The sequence below is a fragment of the Mus musculus genome, chromosome 4 (genome assembly GCF_000001635.26).
Source record: "Mus musculus strain C57BL/6J chromosome 4, GRCm38.p6 C57BL/6J".
Taxonomy (NCBI): domain Eukaryota; kingdom Metazoa; phylum Chordata; class Mammalia; order Rodentia; family Muridae; genus Mus; species Mus musculus.
Window position 1 is genome coordinate 119339345 of NC_000070.6, and position 19515 is coordinate 119358859.

General features: G+C 46.2%; 1 protein-coding gene across 14 annotated transcripts in view; it reads right to left on the reverse strand.

The window, feature by feature from the left end:
* The window catches only part of Ccdc30 (coiled-coil domain containing 30), a 93054-nt gene that overhangs the window by 16877 nt on the left and 56662 nt on the right, over positions 1–19515 (reverse strand). For 9 of the 14 annotated variants that reach the window (XR_867894.3, XR_003955029.1, XM_011240615.3 and 6 more), the window contains 4 exons: positions 17294–17503; positions 13726–13880; positions 10386–10530; positions 417–529 (listed from right to left, as the gene is read on the reverse strand). Coding sequence is in view for 9 of the 14 variants with exons in the window: in XM_011240615.3 (XP_011238917.1) it covers positions 417–529; positions 10386–10530; positions 13726–13880; positions 17294–17503 (623 nt within the window). In the remaining 5 variants the exon portion in view is untranslated. Of the gene's footprint in view, positions 1–416; positions 530–6741; positions 6891–10385; positions 10531–12901; positions 13359–13725; positions 13881–17293; positions 17504–19515 lie in introns of those variants that run through there. The other 5 variants (XM_011240617.3, XM_011240616.3, XR_001784210.2 and 2 more) reach the window with 4 other exon arrangements.

The window sequence follows — 19515 nt, forward strand, 5'->3', positions numbered from 1 at the left end:
AGGCACCCACATGGTGGCTTACAACCACCTGTATGTAACTCCAGTTCCAGGGGATCTGACGCCCTCTTATGGCCTCCAAGGGCTCCTGCATGCACATGTGGACACATGTAGGCTCACACTCATATACATAAATTAAAAGTAAACAGTATCTATTAAAGAACATAGGGGAAACCCTTGAAGACAGTGAGGGGGTATACTTGGGGAAAGCAAGATACAAACAGAGTTCCGTAAATAGTTAAATCCCTCTTCTTGGGGAGGAATTGGGCCCACACCTTCCTTGGAACTATGTAGATGGGACTGGGAAATCACACTGATGGCCCCCGTAGTGTGATTGCTCTGGGGGCTGCTAGCAGTTGAGCCCCCTGTATCCTATTTGTCCACAGGAAACCTGCTATTTATTTATTTATTTATTTTACCTCACATGATCACCAAGTTGCTCCAAAAACCGCCCGTGTTCTTGCCATAGAGCTTCCTTTTCTTGCTGCAAGTTAGATAGTTTCTCTGACAATTCCTGGTTGCTCTTGACATACTGAAAAACATGATGGAGAAAAAGGACTAGTCTGTGTGTGTGCAGTCGAACCTTCACATAAACTCCAAAGGGCAAGATTTGATGAGCCTCAGATACTGCTTTGGTTTGAGGTTCTATGTCTAGCTAAATGTGGGCTTGAGGGGAGACCTGTATTCTTTCACCTGCTGGGAGCAGGCTCCCTACTACCGCGGGAGACAGGAGCTCAAGACCCTTCCTGACCTCGTCCTATGTGCCCTTTTGTCTGACTGCTTATTTCTATCCTTTAGAATGATCTTTGTAACAAACCAGGAAGCAGTAGTGTAGTGTTGTTCCCCTGTGTTGTGTGAGCAAACTCTAGCAAAGTGACTGAATCTCAGGAGGGAACATGAAAACACCAGTCCATTTCTAGTTGGTCAGGAATTCTATAGGCTAGGCTAGCAGTGTGGCTCACTGCCAGAGTGCTTGCCTAGTACACACGTAGTCTTGAGTTGGATCCCCAGCCTTGCATAAAACTATATATGGTGGCACTTAGAACCTTAGCAACTGGTCGAGAGCATTTTCAGCTACGTAGAGTTTGAGGCCACTTGGCACTATATGAGACCCTGTCTCAAAGAAAGGGGAGAAAAATAAATAATTCCAGAGGCCCCGTCTTGCCACTGGGTCTGAAGTCTCCAGGGACTGAATCCTACCTAATCCATGAGGTCTGATGAAATAGTCTCCAGGTCAATTGTGTCAGAATTGAATCACATCAGAAGATACCGAGCTTCTGGTCACTCAGAGACGTAGGCAGAAAGCCGCACATCTTGGGGGTCACAGGAGAGTCCAGTGTTCACTGGTATGGTGTGAGCATAGAGGAGAAGGGAAGGCAACTTGCTTTTCTTTTCCCTCTAAGATTTTCTTATTTTAGTTATATAAGTACACTGTAGCTATCTTTAGACACACCAGAAGAAGGTATCAGATCCCATTACAGATGGGTGTGAGCCACCGTGTGGTTGCTGAGAATTGAACTCATGACCTCTGGAAGAGCAGTCAGTGCTCTTAACCTCTGAGCCATCTCTCCAGCCCTGGCAGTTTGCGTTTTTTATAACATGAGTGCCAAAACCAAATAAAATCTCTCAACCTTTGATCCATAAAGTATTTGGATCTAGAAGTGGCTTCAGTGACTAGAAACTCAAAGTGTGGATCCAAGCTGGTTAGATTGGAAGGTTCAGGCCAAATATCTCTTAGCCAGGATGTTTGAGATAAGAAGCAATCAGGATTTGGGGATATTTGCAATTACATGATGAGCTACCTTGGGAATGAGGACCAAGGCCAGAGATGAAATCCATTTATATCTTACACACACCTTATTCATATCACCTGGAAGTATTGTAATATTTTTGTACACCTGTATTTGGATGACCTAGCACATGAGGTCAGGGATGGAGCTGTCCACCTGTGGTATCATGTCAGCATTCAAAACATGTCCAGCATATGTGTGTCTGTGTATTATTTTAGATAGTGTCTTAGTTAGGGTTTTACTGCTGTGAAGAGACACCATGGCCAAATTTTATTTATTTTATGTATGAGTGCTCTGCTGCACATACATCTGCCTATCTGAAGAGGGCATCAGATCCCCCTATAGATGGTTGTGAGCCATCATGTGGTTACCGGGAATTGAACTCAGGACCTCTGGAAGAGCAGCCAGTGCTCTTAGCCACTGAGCCATCTCATTAGCCCCAAGGCAACTCTTGGCTTTTTTAAAGATTTATTTTATGTATATGAGTACACTGCAGCTCTACTGATGGTTGTGAGCCATATTATAGTTGCTGAGAATGAAGGTTGCTCTCTCTGGTTGGCCCTGCTTGCTCCAGCCTAAAGATTTATTTATTATTATATCTAAGTACACCATAGCTGTCTTCAGACACACCAGAAGAGGGTGTCAGATCTCATTACGGATGGTTGTGAGCCACCATGTGGATGCTGGGATTTGAACTCAGGAAGTTCGGAAGAGCAGTCAGTGCTCCTAACCGCTAAGCCAGCCCCCAAGGCAACTCTTATAAGAACAACATTCAGTTGGGACTGGCTTACAGGTTCAGAGGTTCAGTCCTTTATCATCATGGCGGCACCCAGGTAGGCATGGTGTAGAAGGACCTGAGAGTTCAACATCTTGCTCCAAAGACAAACAGAAGACTGACTTCCAGGGAGCTAGGACAAGGATCTTAAAGCCTACGCCCACAGTGACACAGTTCTTCCAACAAGGTCACACCTCCTAATAGTGTCGCTCTCTGGGCCAAGCATATTCAAACCATCACAGATAGGTTCTTGCAGTTTTACTCGTTGAGGTCTAGAGCTCCGGAGCTAAAAGCAATCCTCCTGCTTCAGGATTTACCGAGTAGCTGAAGCTACAGGTACGTGCCACAATGTCCAGCTCCAAAAATGTCAGATTTGGGGGCGTTTGGATTTCAGAGTTTTAGATGAAGGATTCTTAATCTGTAGTCTGAGCTCACTGCTTTTAAGCACCTACAGGAAAAGGCTTGGCTATGTTATCAGCTAACAGCTGCCCATAGGGAAGTACTTTGGGAGACCATAAGAAGCGCCACCCGCAAAACCCCCAGAGCAATTCTCAACCTTTATAACGCTGTGACTCTTTAATATAGTTCCTCATGTTGTGGTGACCCCAACCATAAAATTATTTTCATTACTACTTCATAATTGTAATTTTGGTGTTGTTAAGGATCATAATGTAAATATCTGATATTCAGGATATCTGATATGTGACCCTTATGAAAAGTTGTTCCACCCCAGGGGGTCGCGACCCACAGGTTGAGAAACACTTCCCTGGCAGTTCATGTCAGAGGCTTTGTGGCCTACTGATGGGCTTTGGGAAAACTAACTGGATCCTAAGACTTCTGAACTAAATAATAGATTAGCCCCTTGCTGGATTCACTGAGGTAGGGCCTAGCTAGAGAAAGGACTCACCCAGGCGTGGCCTAGAAAGGTGTTCGGCCCCTTTCCCCTTCCTTTCTCTGCTTCTTGGCAGCCATCAGGTGAACAGTTCCTCCTACCATGATGCATTGCCTCAGGCCATGGACAGAGACCTCTGACACCAAGAGGAGAAATAAGCTTTTCCCTCCCTAAGGTGCCTCCTCAAGTCTTCTCATTCAGCTAACCGTGCTGTTTGATGGAACCGAGAATTCTGGGGTCTGCAGGGTGACCCAGACATCTCTGATCGAGTCAAGCAACATTTCCAAGGAGAACACTCCCAATTTAGGAGTCTAATTATTGGACCAAGGTAGAGTCAGAGGACCACAGAGGTCAGAAGAGCAGAGGTTAACCTCTTTTGTAGCTAAAAAGTGAATGCAACAACAACAACAACAACAACAACAAACAACAACAACAACAAAAGCCTTCTCAAACAGATGGCAGGTTCACAGCACAAACTGAAGTCATGGCCTTCTTGCGTTCTGTGAAACACAGGTCTCAGAGACACACAGAAAAAACAGCTGGGAAGATGAACACCTGACCGGATCTCAAATTCAAGCTCCTGTGGCAATCAGTGCAAGCAGCTCCCACCTTGTTGTCTGCAGAGTTTAAAATCCTTGCTTTGGGGGTCTGTATGAATAGCATCTTAGGCAGGTACCTTGGAAGAAGAAGCCTGTTGCTAGAGATGTGTTTCTGTTGGCAGAGGACTTGCCTAGCACGTATGGAGCCCTGGGTTTGCTCCCCAGCGTGGCACAGACCAGGCTTAGGGACAGTGACATCGGTCAGTCATTCCAGCACTTGACAGGTGGGGGTAGGAAGATCAGGAGTTCAAGATCACCTTGGATGCACAGCGAATTCAAGGTCAGCTTGTTAGGCCAGGGCTACACAGAAAAACCTTGTCTCAAAAATAAATAAATAAATAAATAAAACGTGCTGTTGTTCTTAAAAGCCATCTGAATATGACCACCACCACATCTTCCTTCTTGTCTCTCCAGTCATAACAGAGTTAGACGCTAACACATTTTGGGAGAGAAGAGGTTGAATATAGGCCTTGACTTATACAGAAATAAGGAATATGGGCAGGATTTGGCATCTTACAATGCCAGGAGCTTGAGGCATATGTGGAGGAATGGACTTCTAGGAGGCTAAGTTGGGGACGAAGGACTGTAAGACTGAACGGGCCAACCGTACTAAGACGGATGTGCTTATAGGAGCTGGAATTTAAACTTATCTAATGATTTAAGTGTGTGTGTGTGTGCGTGTGTTTGTGTGTATGTGTGAGTGCATGCAAGAGCACACACCTGCTTGTGTGTTTGGGCACCATGTGGGTGTTCATGCTTGAGAAGCCAGAAGAGGGCAATGGATCCCCTGGGACCTCTGCTTCCTATGGTTGTGAGCTGCCCTGTGGTTGCTGGGAATTGAACTTGGGTCCTCTGCAAGAGCAGCCAGTGCTCTTAAATGCTGAGCCATCTCAGTGGTTAGTAAATACATATTTATTGTGTGTGCATGTGTCACAGGGATGCTTGTGGAGGTCAGAGGACAACTTTCAGTAGTCTGAAGCTTGGCAGCAAGCCTTACCCACTGGGCCGTCTGGCTGGCTGGCTTCTATGCCTTACGTAGATTCTTGGCTTTTTTGTGGGGGTTTTGTTATTGTTTTGTTTTGCTTATGTGTTTTTCTCTTGTCTAAAGAACACCTATTAGCATTGCTGGCAAACCACCCAATTTGTGTCTGAGGAAGTATTTTATCCCTGTGTCTTTTTCCAGGATGTTGCCCTCCCTTCCTTCAACCTTCAGTTTGGCCATCATAAGCCAACCTGAGGTTCTTTGATTACCTTGCTTGGCGGTCTCTGAGCTTTCTGGATCTGTGGCTCAGCAGCTGACCTTTGGGCATCCTCAATCTTTAGTCTATCAAGCGTTTCTCCTTCTTTTACCTTGGTTTTCTGCTTTTGCACCATGCATTATGCTTTCTGTATTGAATAGCCTGCTCTTTCCTCTCAAAGTCCGCTTTGTTTGCTGCTTTTGAGCTTTCGGATGTGATTTCCAGGATCCCGGATTCACCCCTCAGCTGTGTGCAGTCTGCAAAGAGCCCTGTCCCAGGCTGCCGCCACTTCTGCTGCTGTGGTTTCTGTGTCGTGCGTTTCTGTTCTTCCTTAGACTTTCCATTTCTCTGTTTCTCCGTTTACGCGCCACCTGCTTTATTAGGGCCCGGAGCGCGTTAATTGCAGGTGAGTCTTCAACGTTACTCAGATTCTTCACGTTGTGTCTTAATATGGCTTGTGAATTTCCCTTTATAGTCAGACATGAAGGGAGTTGTTAAGATGGAAATTTAGTGTGCACTGCCGTGGCAAGGGGGGAGTGGGTGGGCTGGATTCTCTGCTCAGATGAGAAGATCATCGTCTTTCAGTTGGCTTCACCTTTGACCATGGCCCTTGTACCAGGCTCTTTGCCTGTCTCCATTTCTTCCCTTAAAATGGGGATGGAGTGGGCTCATATTGCAAGTTTCTCTTGCCCTGGTTCAGTTAGGTTCTGACAAAGCCCCACTTTGAATGCCTCCTTGCCCTCCCCTACAGCCCTCGACCTGGAGCCCAGGGAGAGATTCCGCACTGAGCCTCCAATGGTTCATCAGTTTCAGTGCAGGATTTCCTACCTGGCTCTCACCAGAGCTTCTCTCTAATGCTGTGTTGGTCTCGTTGACCTCCAGGCAGTTGTGACCCTGTGACCTCACTTTTTTGATAGATCAAGAAGTATTGCTTAAAAATTTCAGCTTGCTCAGCTTTTTATTTGTGGTTACAGTGGAGTAGAGATCACTTCCAAATTCCTCTTGTATAAAACCCTGAGCCAGAAAATTCCATAAAATTCCATGAGGTTAGGAATTAGAGAGATGTGGGTTAGTGAACATGTGGAGGCTCAGGCTGGTCACATGGCCTCTGAGTCACATCGCACATTCCCGGGCAGCTCTTCCTTCTGGCTATTTCTGAGTTGCAACCCTTTCTAATAAGCTGGTAAAACCAAGTAAACATTACCCGAGACATCCAACTTTGATGTATGCATACATCTGTGTGTGCGCGCCAGCAGAGGCCAGAAGACGGCATTGCACCCCCTGAAGCCAGAGTTATAGGCAGTTGTGAGCTGCCACATATGGGTGCTGGGAATCCAACTCTGGTCCTCTGGAAGAACAGCAAATGCTCTTAACCTGCCTCTCCTGAGCCATTCTAAGCCACCAGGACCAAACCTGATCGATACGAGTATCACGGCAGCTTCAGACTTACAGCTGGTAACAAAGCTGGGAAATGAGACTGATAACGGGGAAGGTCCTGAAGAACAAGCTTGAATTCTGTGGGATCTGATGTTGAATCCAGGCAGATGGTGTCCACTGAGTGAAAGCTTTGTACACTCTGCTGGTGCCCACACAGGACTGCTTTGTGTGGAGGAAAAACAAACAAACAAGAACAACAATAAGAACCTGCTCATCTGCCTTCAGAAGTGAAGTGCTGAAGTAGTGTGAGCTCAGGCTTGCCTTTCCCTCCTAGTGTTCCCTTGAACAAGCAGTCAGAGACATGGCAGACATCAGGAAAGACATCTTTGGCCCTGGAGGAGTTAGCTTCCCTGTGGTCTCTTGGAAACCCACAGCAGCTCCTTCTGATGATCTCCCTTCCGGAAGCCTTCCAAGCACCTTTTCCTTGTGTAGTAAATACCTTCTTGTTTGTTTGGGGCTCAGGGCACACAATCCCCAAACCACTGAATCACTGACCAGGATGTACAATGTGCTGGCTATTTTTATATCAACTTGATGCAAGTGGCAGTCATCTGAAAGGAGGGAACCCCAATTGAGAAAAATGCCTCCATAAGATCTAGCTGTAGGCCTCTCTCCTCTCTCCTCTCTCTCTCTCTCTCTCTCTCTCTCTCTCTCTCTCTCTCTCTCTCTATCTCTCGGGTTTCTCTGTGTAGCCCTGGTTGTCCTGGCACTCACTCTGTAGACCAAGGCTGACCTCAAACTCAAGAGATCTGCTTGCCTCTGCCTTCTAGGGGCTGGGATTAAAGGTATGCACCACAACCCTGACTATAAGGCTTTTCTTAATTAGTGACTAATAAGGGAGGGTCCAGACCATTGTGGGTGGTGCTATCCTTGGGCTTGTGGTCCTGGGTTCTAGAAAGAAAGTAGGCTGAGCAAGCCAGTGAACCGCACCTCCTCCACGGCTTCTCTATCAACTCCTGTCTTCAGGTTCCAGGCCTGTTTGAGTTCTTGCCCCAACTTGCACCCCCCACTCCAGCCCCTCCAAAATAGGTTTTCTTTGTATAGCCTTGGCTGTCCTAGAACTAGCTCTGTAGAACCAGGCTGGTCTTAAACTCACACACAAAGGTGTGTGGCACCACTGCCTGGCTCCAACTTGCTTTTGGTCACGGTATTCCATCACAACAGTAGCAACACTAGAACACCTCCTGTGTGCTTCCTTGCTGTGTTTTCAAACTTGGTATTCTGAGAAACTACAGTCATGAAGGCAGCTGGGAAGAGCTATCTTCTGTAAAAGAAATTTACATCTATGCAGGAAATGTAGGTCAGCAAGTTTCTATGTCAGGAAGAGGGCTTTATTCGTGTGTATGTGTGTGTGTGTGTGTGTGTGTGTGTGTGTATTCGTGTGCGTGTGTGCATACATTCACATGTGTGATGTGGGCATGTATGTGCCACTGCCGTCATAGAGGCGTAGGAGGATGACGTCATTACCCTTGTCTTCTCACCTTCAGGTGGAGTCCTCTTGGCTTTGCTACACTGTGTTCCCCAGGGTCCCTGGACCTTGAACTTCCAGGGATTCTCCACTCTGCCTCCTATTTCCCCACAGGGGCACTGGGACACCAGACACTCACACTGTGCGCTGGGCTTTTACGAGTGCTGGGGATTCTTTTTTTTTGTTTGTTTGTTTTAAGATTTATTTATTTTATGTATCTGAGTAACCTGTAGCTGTGCAGATGGTTGTGAGTGAGCCTTCATATGGTTGTTGGGAATTGAATTTAGGACCTCTGCTTGCTCTGGTCAGCCCTGGTCACTCAGACCCTGCTTGTTCCGGCCCAAATATTTATTATTATAAATAAGTACATTGTAGCTGTTTTCAGACGTACCAGAAGAGGGCGTCCTATCTCATTATGGGTGGTTATGAGCCATCATGTGGTTTCTGGGAATTGCACTCAGAGCCTTCGGAAAAGCAGTCAATGCTCTTACCCGCTGAGCCATCTTGCCAGCCCAGTGCTGGGGATTTAAACTCAGGTCTTCACACCTTCCCAGCAAATGCTTGACCCACTGAGCAATGTCCTCGGTCCACATCGGAGAGACGTTTATCTATATCTGAGATGACCCCTTCCTCATCTTACAATTCCTCCTCACACCTTCCACAACTTGCTTCTACTATGCTCCTGAGGTCCCGGGGCCCTTTCTAGATAGCTCAGGATGCTGAGCAAACTATGACCCTTTTTAAGTCTCATGTTTTGTGGGAAACCCATTCATATATATGTAATTAAAATGGTCTTATTCCTATCAATTTGCCCTATGTTGATTTTTTAAAAAAATACATATTTTTCATTTTCTGTATAAGAATGTTCTGCCTTCATGTATGGCTGTGTACCACACATCTGGTGCCTTCAGCGTTCCGACCCCTTGGAACTGGAGTTACAAACAGTTGTAAGCTGTCACAGGCCCTCTGGTCCCCTGTGCCTGTGTAAGAAAGAGTCTCTAGAGTAGATGGGCAGAGATTAGGATGGGACAAACAGCCAGACACACGAGTGGTGTTGGATCTGAATGTAATGTTCTAGTCGAGCATCAGACTTTTATAATACAGAATAAATTGCAGAACAAGGCACATTGAATTTTTCCAGGTGCAAAAGGAGTGACTTCAAAAGGAACCAGATAAATGTTTACATTAGAGATTAGCACTTTCTGTCAGGCAAGAGTTTTACACTTAGAGTTAATTGTCTCAGAGTAGTTAACTCTTGACACGCCTCAAGAATAATGTAGTGTCACTGACCCCAAAATTCTCTAGGCCTCGTTAATTCTTATCTATATCTGAAGACTGTCTATTTTCAGTATAGTATACTAATTTGCTCTTGGCATGGAATGTAGTCTGTAATAAGAATTTCTATCTCAGTGAGAATTTTAGTCTCTATCTGTAAACAGCTGAGTAAAATGGCAAGTGCTTAATTGTTTACTGAGTGGGTTAAGCTCCTTGTTGCTAGCTGGAATCTAAGAACACTGGGAAAAGGCTTTAGCTATGTTAGAATACAATCTTAAAAGGCATTTACTATAAGGTAAAGCTATATAGAGTGCACGTGGATCCATACACTAGATTAATGTGGTGGAAATTAGAATATAATGGGTTAGGGAAAGAGATGCCATAACTCTGGGAGGAAAATTTCCCTGGACTCTTATTCTCGTGAAACAGCTTTCAGGCTTTTTGCCTGACAAACCGATCTAAACTGGAGAGTTGGCTTTCGCCAGAATATCCAGGAGGAGAGTCCTAGAAATTTATTTCTCATGAGCAGCTTTTTGGCATTTTTGCCTCACAAGCTGACTCCACCAGAGTGCCCTGACAGTAAGCTACATTGTAGGTGCCTGGAATTGAATCCATGTCCCCTGGACAAGCAGCCAGTGCTCTTCATCATTAGGCCTCCCTCCATCTCCTATTAATTTAGTTTATACCCTCACCCAGCCTAGATGATACAGGGAGGTCATATTTCCTTCACCTCCACTTGGAGATGTATCTATATCTATGTCTGTAATCTCCATTATTTGTATATATTTGTTTTCCCAGCTAAATTCAGTAGGTAGAGTGTGCTCAGTGATAATTGGCTGAATAGCAGGAGTGGCAATGGAGACTCATCCCAGTTTGTGAGAACAGGAAACCAGGGACACCGTCTACTTTCTTACCTCTTCACACTTTCTCCTCTCCCTCTCCAGTTGTTTTCGTAGGGCCTCTTGTTGCTGGGAATTGACTGCTTCCTGTTGTTCCTCCTTATCCTGCAAGGCTCTCACTTGTGTCTGGAGCTCATTTATGTCCTGGTCTAGGAGGATCCTGCGGGCAAGCAATGCACACACAGCAGGTCAGTCTGTGGACTGCCACACTCTGCAAGTGATCCCTAGGCCCAGAACTTCTGGGCCAGCACGAGGGAGATTGTCATTTCAGCAGAGTGAGATACAGTTATATGTCTGCAAGATAACGGGACCTGTGCAGGGAGCCTCCTACATAATAGACGCTTTTCCTTAATTCTCTCTCTCTCTCTCTCTTGCCACCAAAACAAATCCATGAGGAAGAAATAAATTTCCTCATGGCAGAGATGAGGAAGCTGTGGCACCAGGTACGCTAGGGCAAGGCTGAGGTGAGGCTCTGCTCCGGAGTCCACGCACCTTCTTTCCGGGTGCTTTACAGCTTGGCCCACAATCTTCTAGCTCCAAACATTGCTGACACTGGTGTGCACACGGCAGCCCCACTACAGATGACTCAGGGACTGACACTCTTGTCTGCTGGGTCGATGGGGAAATCCACACTTCCCAGTGAGCACTGCCAGTACCTGCTTTTTCAGAGAGACTCATCAAACTACAGTTCCTGGAAAGACTTTGGGTTTCAAACCAAGATTCTCTTCATCCCAGAGATTCATCTTGAGGAATATGGTGATGGGAATGATGAAATAGCACCGATGGGCAAAATTCTCACCTGTGTGCCAGGGCAGTAAGATTCTAAAGCTGCCCAGACAGCTTTGCCCTCTCTTATTTATGCATTCTAGGCAACTGTCTTAGTTAGAGTTTGACTGCTGTGAACAGACACCATGACCAAGGCAAGTCTTATAAAAACAACATTTAATTGGGACTGGCTTACAGGTTCAGAGATTCAGTCCATTATCATCAAGGTGGGAGCATGACAGCATCCAGGCTGTCATGGCACAGGCAGAGCTGAGAGTTCTACATCTTCATCCAAAGGCTGCTAGTGGAAGACTGACTTCCAGGCAACTAGGGTGAGGATCTTAAGCCCATATCCACAGTGACACACCTATTCCAACCAGGTCACACCTATTCCAACAAGGCCACACCTCCAGATGGTGCCACTCCCCGGTCCAAGAATATACAAACCATCACAGCAACTGATAGGCTACTGGATGGTAGACTCTGAGACACTGGCTCAGGGCTCTGCCAGCTCCCAGGGTTCTGCCCGCTCTGGGGCTCTGCTGGGTCCTAGGGCTCTGAGCCTCTCACTCTTAGGTTCTTCGGATGTAAGTGCAGGCACACTAAAAGTTGCTGGAGCTTAATTCTTCCAATCACACTTAACCCTACACCAACTTTCTCACCTTCGTTTTCTGCTTTATCTAAATCACTATATGCATATCTGAGAAAGTGTCTGTCTTCTTTATGGTTCTGTTAAGTAACCAGTTAGAAATTAGCAACCTTAGAAGACACTTGGGCTGGACCTTTTCTTCATAATCAGAGCTGCTCAGACCAAGAAGCTGGCTGCCTCAGACACGAGGAAGCTGTCGTCGCAGCCCCAGTTCCAGGCCAATGGTCTGAAAGCACCACGGTCAGCTGCTGGTACAGCTCCACGAACCCAGAGTCTGACGCCCTTGAAGGCAGCTGCAGAAAGATGCATTGTTCAATAAGGGAGAATGAGTGTCTCCTCTCACCTCTCTGACACTCAATCTGGGCCCTAGCCTTTTGGAAGTCACCGCTCATTCAGAGTGGGTCTCTCCCACTCAGTTCACTGGCCCACAAGCCAATCTTGTCCAGAGACCCTCACAGATGCCCAGGTGTGTCTTGCCAATGTTGTAGGCATCTCTAATGCTACTCAGGTTGAGAACATTTGAATTAAATGAAATTACAGACTCTGTGGGATGAAGCAGAAGCAGAGAAGCGGGTGCCAGGAGATGCGTGTGTTATAAAGGAAGGAGAGCCTAAAATCAATACTCAGAGCTTCCACCATAAGAAGCCAGAGAAAGATGAACATTATAAATCAAAGACAAACAGAAAAAAGAATAATAAAAACAAGAAGCACAGTCAGGTATGAAGGAGCATGCCTGCGATTCTAGCCCTCTGGAAACAGGCAGGAGAACTGCTGAGTTTGAGGCAAGCTTGGGTTATTTAGTGAGTTACAAGATAGCCTGGACTATGAAGCGAGACTCTGTGGTCTCAAACTAGAACTTGGACAGTGGCAGCATAAAGATCAGACGTTCAAGGCCAGCCTCAGCTATATAGAGGCCAGCTTGGGACACATGAGATCCTGTTGAAAAGAGGGGTGGGGTAGGGAGAACAGATAGATAAATGGAACCAGGAAAAAACAATTAGAGAAAATCAAATAGACCTAAAAGGTAGTTCTTTGAAAAGACCAATACAATTGACAAGTTTCTGTTTAGGCCAGCAAACCAAGAGGTATTGGATATAGAAATTACTAACACCAGAAATAAAACAGGGGTTTCTTTATTGGTCCCACAGATATTAAAAGGACAGCAGAGGATATTATTATATCATTATAGTATCGTATATTTTTGGTTGTGAGTCTAGCCTTTAACAGCTGAGCCATCTCTCCCGCCCTCATTATAACATTTTAACCACCTATATGCCCACAGATATAACAGTTTTGATGATGAGTGGACTTCACTATTGAAAGATGGAGATGATGGAAACTCATATAAGGAAAAATAGGTAACATGCACACTGCTATATCCACTGTAGAAATGGAAGTATGCCGCGTGGTATGCTTCCGTGTAGTCCCACACTCCAGGAGCCGACTCAGGAACATCTCTTGACCCCACGAGTTTGAGACCAGGCTGGGCAGGTCAGCAAGACTCAGAAAGGAAGAGTGGAGGACCTGGAAAGATGGCCGTGTTGGTACAGTGCTGGGGAGCAAATCCCAGTCCTCTGCAAGAGCATCAAGCACACTCAGCCACTGAGCTATCGCTCCACCTCATCCCAGCCTCTCCATATCGTTTTAAAAATGGGAGTTCTCTTAGGTTAATTACCTGGCCTTGGGGCAAGCTTGCTGGCACCTCCTGAATGTGCGGGTGATACTTGTTATCTGTCCCTTGACCGGCAAGTGTCACCTGGCAGTGTTGTGTCAGCTCAGGGTATGCTTGTCTTTGGGGCATCCTACTGCTTTCTTATGAGCAGGCCTTGCATTGCAACTAGCTAGGCTCTAACTACCATCTATCTATCTATCTATCTATCTATCTATCTATCTATCTATCTATCTATCTGTATTCCCAATGCCCTGGCAGTCAGTCCTTACCTCCTCTGCTGCTCCTCCTGGCACTGCTGCTGCAGCCTGGCCTCGATGCTCTTTGCTTCCTTAATCTCTTCCTCAAGTTGCTTCTTACGCAAAATGCAAACATCTGAGAGGCAGACTTGTCTTCCGTGGTCTAGCTTTTGCTGCAGGTCCAAAATCTTGATGGAAAAGGTAAAACATTATGAAGGGTGTAACCCTTTTCCAACCACAAGCTCTACACTTAATTGAACTGTAGCAAGTTCCTGGCGGGGAGGACTTCGTAAGTCTGTGTGAGGTATTCTCACGCTTCACACTGTAAAAAGGAATCCGTGCATGCATGTTGTTGGCAGCGTAGCACAAACATGCTGTTAATGGCTTGTGTGTTCTCAGTTAACCATCCCCACCTGCAGTCCTGGTGCACTGGAGGGGGACACTGTTGATACTAGCAGAGACCAGCCTGACTCAGTGGTTCAAGTGCCTGAGCCAAAACACCCAGAGAATGAGGGAGGAAGCAAGGATGATGAGGGGCGCAGAGTCTCAGAAGCGTGGCTGAGTGCCCAGGCAGAGGGGCCAGTCTGACGTTATAGCAAGTACCTGCCTGCCTGCCTCCCCTTGTTCTGCCTCTCCTACTCCCTACATAACCTGCTGGCTAGAGGTGAGACAGAAGATGGGTTTTTCAGGTGTTAATCCACTGTCTTCTCCGACTGCCAGCTCTCTAAACAAAGAAAAGATTGTATTTTGGTTTTCGGTCTCATTGTGTAACTGGCCTGTAACTAGCTCTGTAGACCAGGCTGCCCTCAGATTCACAGAGATCCACCTGCCTCTGCTTCCCAAGTCCTGGGATGGAAGGTGTGTGCCACCATACCTGGCAGAAAGTGTATAATCTTAAGATTTGGTTTCTCTCTCTTGTTCACTGGCTTCTGTATGTGACAGCAATGAACTACTGCTGTCATTCACTGCCGAGGTTACAGGCCATCATGTGCACACACAGTGGCTTACTATAGCCTCTGTCAGGGTACAGTACTTGTCTCTACTTCTATGCTGTGTAGAATGATGTCCCTCTGAAGAGGACTGCAACCTCATTTCCTGACATGCATATGTTATTTAGTAATTTCATGACAATAAGACAGACAACAGGGCTGGAGAGATGGCTCAGTGGTTAAGAGCACTGACTGCTCTTCCAAAGGTCCTGAGTTCAATTCCCAGCAACCACATTTTGGCTCACAACCATCTGTAATGAGATCTGATGTCCTCTTCTGGTGCATCTGAAGATAGCTACAGTGCACTTAGATATAATAATAAATAAATCTAAAAAAAAAGACAGACAATAGAGGGATACATGTATACACATACACATACATACACACATATACACACATACATACACACACATACACACACACACATTCACTCACTCATACATAACTGTTATATACTATTGATACCTTGAGGTAAGCAGTCCAAAACACAGAGCAATATTTGAAAATAGCCAATTTCACAGCAAAAATCTTTCTTAAAAGTACAAAATAGGGCAAGGTGTTGGTGGCACACGCCTTTAATCCCAGCACTCGGGAGGCAGAGGCAGGTGGATCTCTGAGTTTGAGGCCAGCCTGGTCTACAGAGTTAGTTCCAGGGCAGCCAGGGCTACACAGAGGAACTCTGCCTCACCCATCCCCTCTAAAAATTACAAAATAGGGTTGGAGAGATGGCTCAGTGGTTGAGAGCACTTGGCTACTCTTGCAAACAACCTGGGTTCAGTTCCCAACCCCCACATGGTGTAATATCCAAAATGAATTCAAGACCACCCAGCACTTCCCCCTTGGAAAAGGACTTTCCAAACTACTAGCAGGCAAAGTGCAGAGCCAGATAAGGAAGCTGGCTGAATATACAAATGTAAAAACATAGTTTTAGTAGTCAAAATGATTAACCTTGCAGCTACCAAAATAATATTAGCTGTTCTCAGAGAAATAACCATAACAAGATTAGCAATTCTCCTCCCCCCTGCCCCACACTGAATTCTGACAAAAACCACAAACCACCCTGACCTTGTTGTGAGAATTCCCCTGACGTTAATAGCTGTGACGTTAATAGCTGTGACGTTAATAGCTGTGACGTTAATAGCTGTGACGTTAATAGCTGTGATGTTAATAGCTGTGACATTAATAGCTGATCCATAAGTTCAAAATGTACTATTACTTTGCTTACCAAATCATAAAACCCACCACGGGGGTAAGCCAAGTGAGTCACTAGGCCAAAGGGTTACTTAGTCACTATACAAACCAACCAATGCCTGAAAGGGTTACTTGCTACACCAATGAGAACCCTGTTGCTCAAATCTGCCCCTTACAAAGATATAAAAAGTGTGTTCTTTCTTTGTTCTGGGTCTCTCCTTTGGCCTGCATGCTGAGAGGGGAGTCTCCAACATGTTGGGTCAATAAAAATCCTCATGTGTTTTGCAGCGATGGTGGTCTCTGTGATCCTTGTGAGTAGGGTCTTTTGACAAACTCCAACAATGGCAGCTCCCAACCACCTGTAACTCCAGTTCCAGAGGACCCAACACTCTCTACTGACCCTCTCAGGAACCAGGCATACATGTGGTGCACATACATACATATATGCAGGCAAAACACTCATACACACACAATAAAGTAAATAAGACTAATTTTTTTAAAGATTACAAAATAAGTCATATAAGCAGTCAATTCAAATGAGAGAAAAATAAGTTTGTTAAAATTATAAAGTATAAACGCCCTATGGCTTCATTCAGTTCATATTACAGCTTCAATTAAATATACATTTGCATATATAGAGGTGTATATGTGTTATGTGCACATGTGTATACATGATAAGGGGTGTATTCTCTGACTCTCTCCACCTTACTTTTTGAGACAGGGTCTCTTGCTGGTCTGGAGTGCACTATTTCGGCTAGGCCGGTTGACCAGCCAGTTTGAGACCCTTCTGTTTGTGTTTCTCCAAAGCTGAGATTGCAGGCCTGCGCTGAGGGTTCTGGGATCTGAACCCAGGCCGTCATGTTTGTGTGACATGCCCTTCACAGGTCCAGCCATCCCCTCAATCCCAGGAGCTTACATTTCTAACTTCATGCAGTTTTTAAAAATGTACAAGGTTTATTAGAATGGTTGGGGCAGATGACAAAATTATTAAAGAGAGGAAGACACGGAGAGGGGGCAAAGAGAAAAGATTAGCTGGCCCCACACTTGCACACACTTCTCTCTTAAGGATACCCTCTTAAGGGGGTGAGGGTTGGGGGGCAGGCTTCCAGCTGTGTGCTGCTGCCCGAGCAGTAGGACAGTTCCAGCTGTGGGCTGCCGCCCGCCAAGCAGGAGGACAGTTCCAGCTGTGGGCTGCCGCCCGCCAAGCAGGAGGACAGTTCCAGCTGTGGGCTGCCGCCCGCCCGAGCAGGAGGACAGTTCCAGCTGTGGGCTGCCGCCCGCCCGAGCAGGAGGACAGTTCCAGCTGTGGGCTGCCGCCCGCCCGAGCAGGAGGACAGTTCCAGCTGTGGGCTGCCGCCCGCCCGAGCAGGAGGACAGTTCCAGCTGTGGGCTGCCGCCCGCCCGAGCAGGAGGACAGTTACCTTTTCCTGTGCTTCTGCTGCTTTGGATTTCTCCCGCGCCAGCTTTTCCTGTAGGCCCTGCTGGGATTTAAGGCTCTGCGTCTGCCTAAGCCCCTCCAGCTCGAGCTCCTTGACTTTCTGCTGACAGTGCTTCCACTCCGCAGTGAGCGAGGAGTGCAGCCTGGCGTTGTCCAGCAACTTCTCCTGGGCCTGCTTGAGTTCAATTTTGATCTGGAGTTGGGGCATAAGTAAAAAAAAATCATAAAAACAGGGCTGGGGATGCAGTTAATGGTAGAAAGCATTCCTGAGACCCATAGCACATGCGTGCTCAAACACACACACACACACACACACACACACACACACACACACACACACAGAGATAAAAATCAACATGGAGGCAGGCAAGATGGTTCAGCCAGCAAAGGTGCTTGCCACCAAGCTTGGTGACCTGAATTCAATCCCCTTAAACCAGTGCAATGTCTCTGTTCTCCTCGCATCTGGTACTGAAGCAGGGGCAATACCCTTGGAGGGCTGGTGGTGCTTTGGAAACATTACTGACAAGAACAAATCTGCTCCTGGCTCATTTCTTCTCAAAAGGAACTCTGGCCTATCAGAAAGTCTGGAGTTCTCATTTCTTCACAACCTTGCTTCAAGAAAACTCAGCAAGTCCAACGGGCGAGCAGGGCACTGAACTCAAGGAAAAGAACAAAGCAAAGAGTGAGGTATTTGGTACACCAGATTGGTTCAGGGTCAGGAAAGCCAAGCCTCTCACTGTTAAAGAGGAGGGCACTCTCCCTCCCTAGCATACTGTCCATTGCTCCCCAGGCCAGGGAATCTAAAGGCTGTGAGCCTCAATGATGGAGCCCACAGGCACGGTTTAGAGATGCTGTTGAAGTCAGACTGCACTGGTGTAAAAGCTGTTAAGCCAACAACCTCTGTCTCCAGGGTGGCTTCTGCAGCCTAAAGAGGATCCAGTACAGTGTCTCAGTGTTCCAGGTGGCACAGAGCAGATGTGAGGAAGCGACTTGGATATCGGTAGAGAAAGAGTTTTCAGAGTCACCAGTGTGCTGGCTTGGTCTATACTGTTCTAGGTGGTGTCCACGGACATCCACTTTGCAATGTGTTAAACTACCTATCATTACTTTATGCACATTCTTGGTAGTATAATCCACAACCAAATGGTTCAAAGGTAACAAAATAAGTATTCTGGGATGTTAATTACTCTAGCATGCCTAACAGTAGTGACCCAGAGTTTGATCATTCGAGTGGATTTTAGGAAATCAGTCCTATAGTGGGTAAGAGCATGGACTGTGCTGGTGGCACATTTGCAGCCCCCACATCAGTGGCTCACAACTGCCTGGAACTCCTATTCCAGGCTGTCCAAAGGCTCTGACCCCTGTGAGCACCTGCACTCATGTACACACACGTACACGAGAGCACACATCCATACATAGCACACACACACACACACACACACACACACACACACACACACACACACTGTCTCTGTATTTGCAAATCTAAGGTCTCAAAATGACTCCAGGCTGAGGAAAAGTACAATGTGGAAAGTCAAATCCACTCATGTTTCAATTCAGATTCTACAGTCTGCTAGCTTTGCAACCCTGGTGGACCTAACAACTCTGAGGAGGTTTATGAGTGATACGGCCAATCTGTACATAAAAGGTAGTTACTGTACCGCTACACGCCTGGCTCCAAGAGACAGTAAACAGCATCTCCCCTCTTTATGAAGTGATCATTTTTCCATTCCTGAAAGACTGCCTATTGAATACATATTTATAAGGGGCCAATTAGGATCTGTGTCATTCTGGTCATTGTAGAAAGACATACGATTGCTTGAGTATGTCCAGAGGTGAGTTGGACATGGTGATGTGTGCCTGGGATCTCGGCATTTGACATGTGGAGACAGGAGTAAGATGAGGAGTCTTCATAGGGCTAAGATCAGCGTTGGCTTCACAGTGATTTCAGGACCAGCCTGGTCTACAGGATACTGTCTAAAACAAGCTGATCTAAGAGGCCTTCTGTTTGACACTCCAGGTCTCTGCCACGCCCAGTGTGGTGGTACTGGGGATTAATCCAAGGTCTCCTATAGTCTAGGCAAATACTCTACCAACTGAGCTACCTCTCCAGTCCCTGAAAATTGAAATTTAGAACCTTATATAGAGTTTCTAATATATATTAGAAACCAAGTCTGTAATGTATATTTATAGAACTGAATTGTA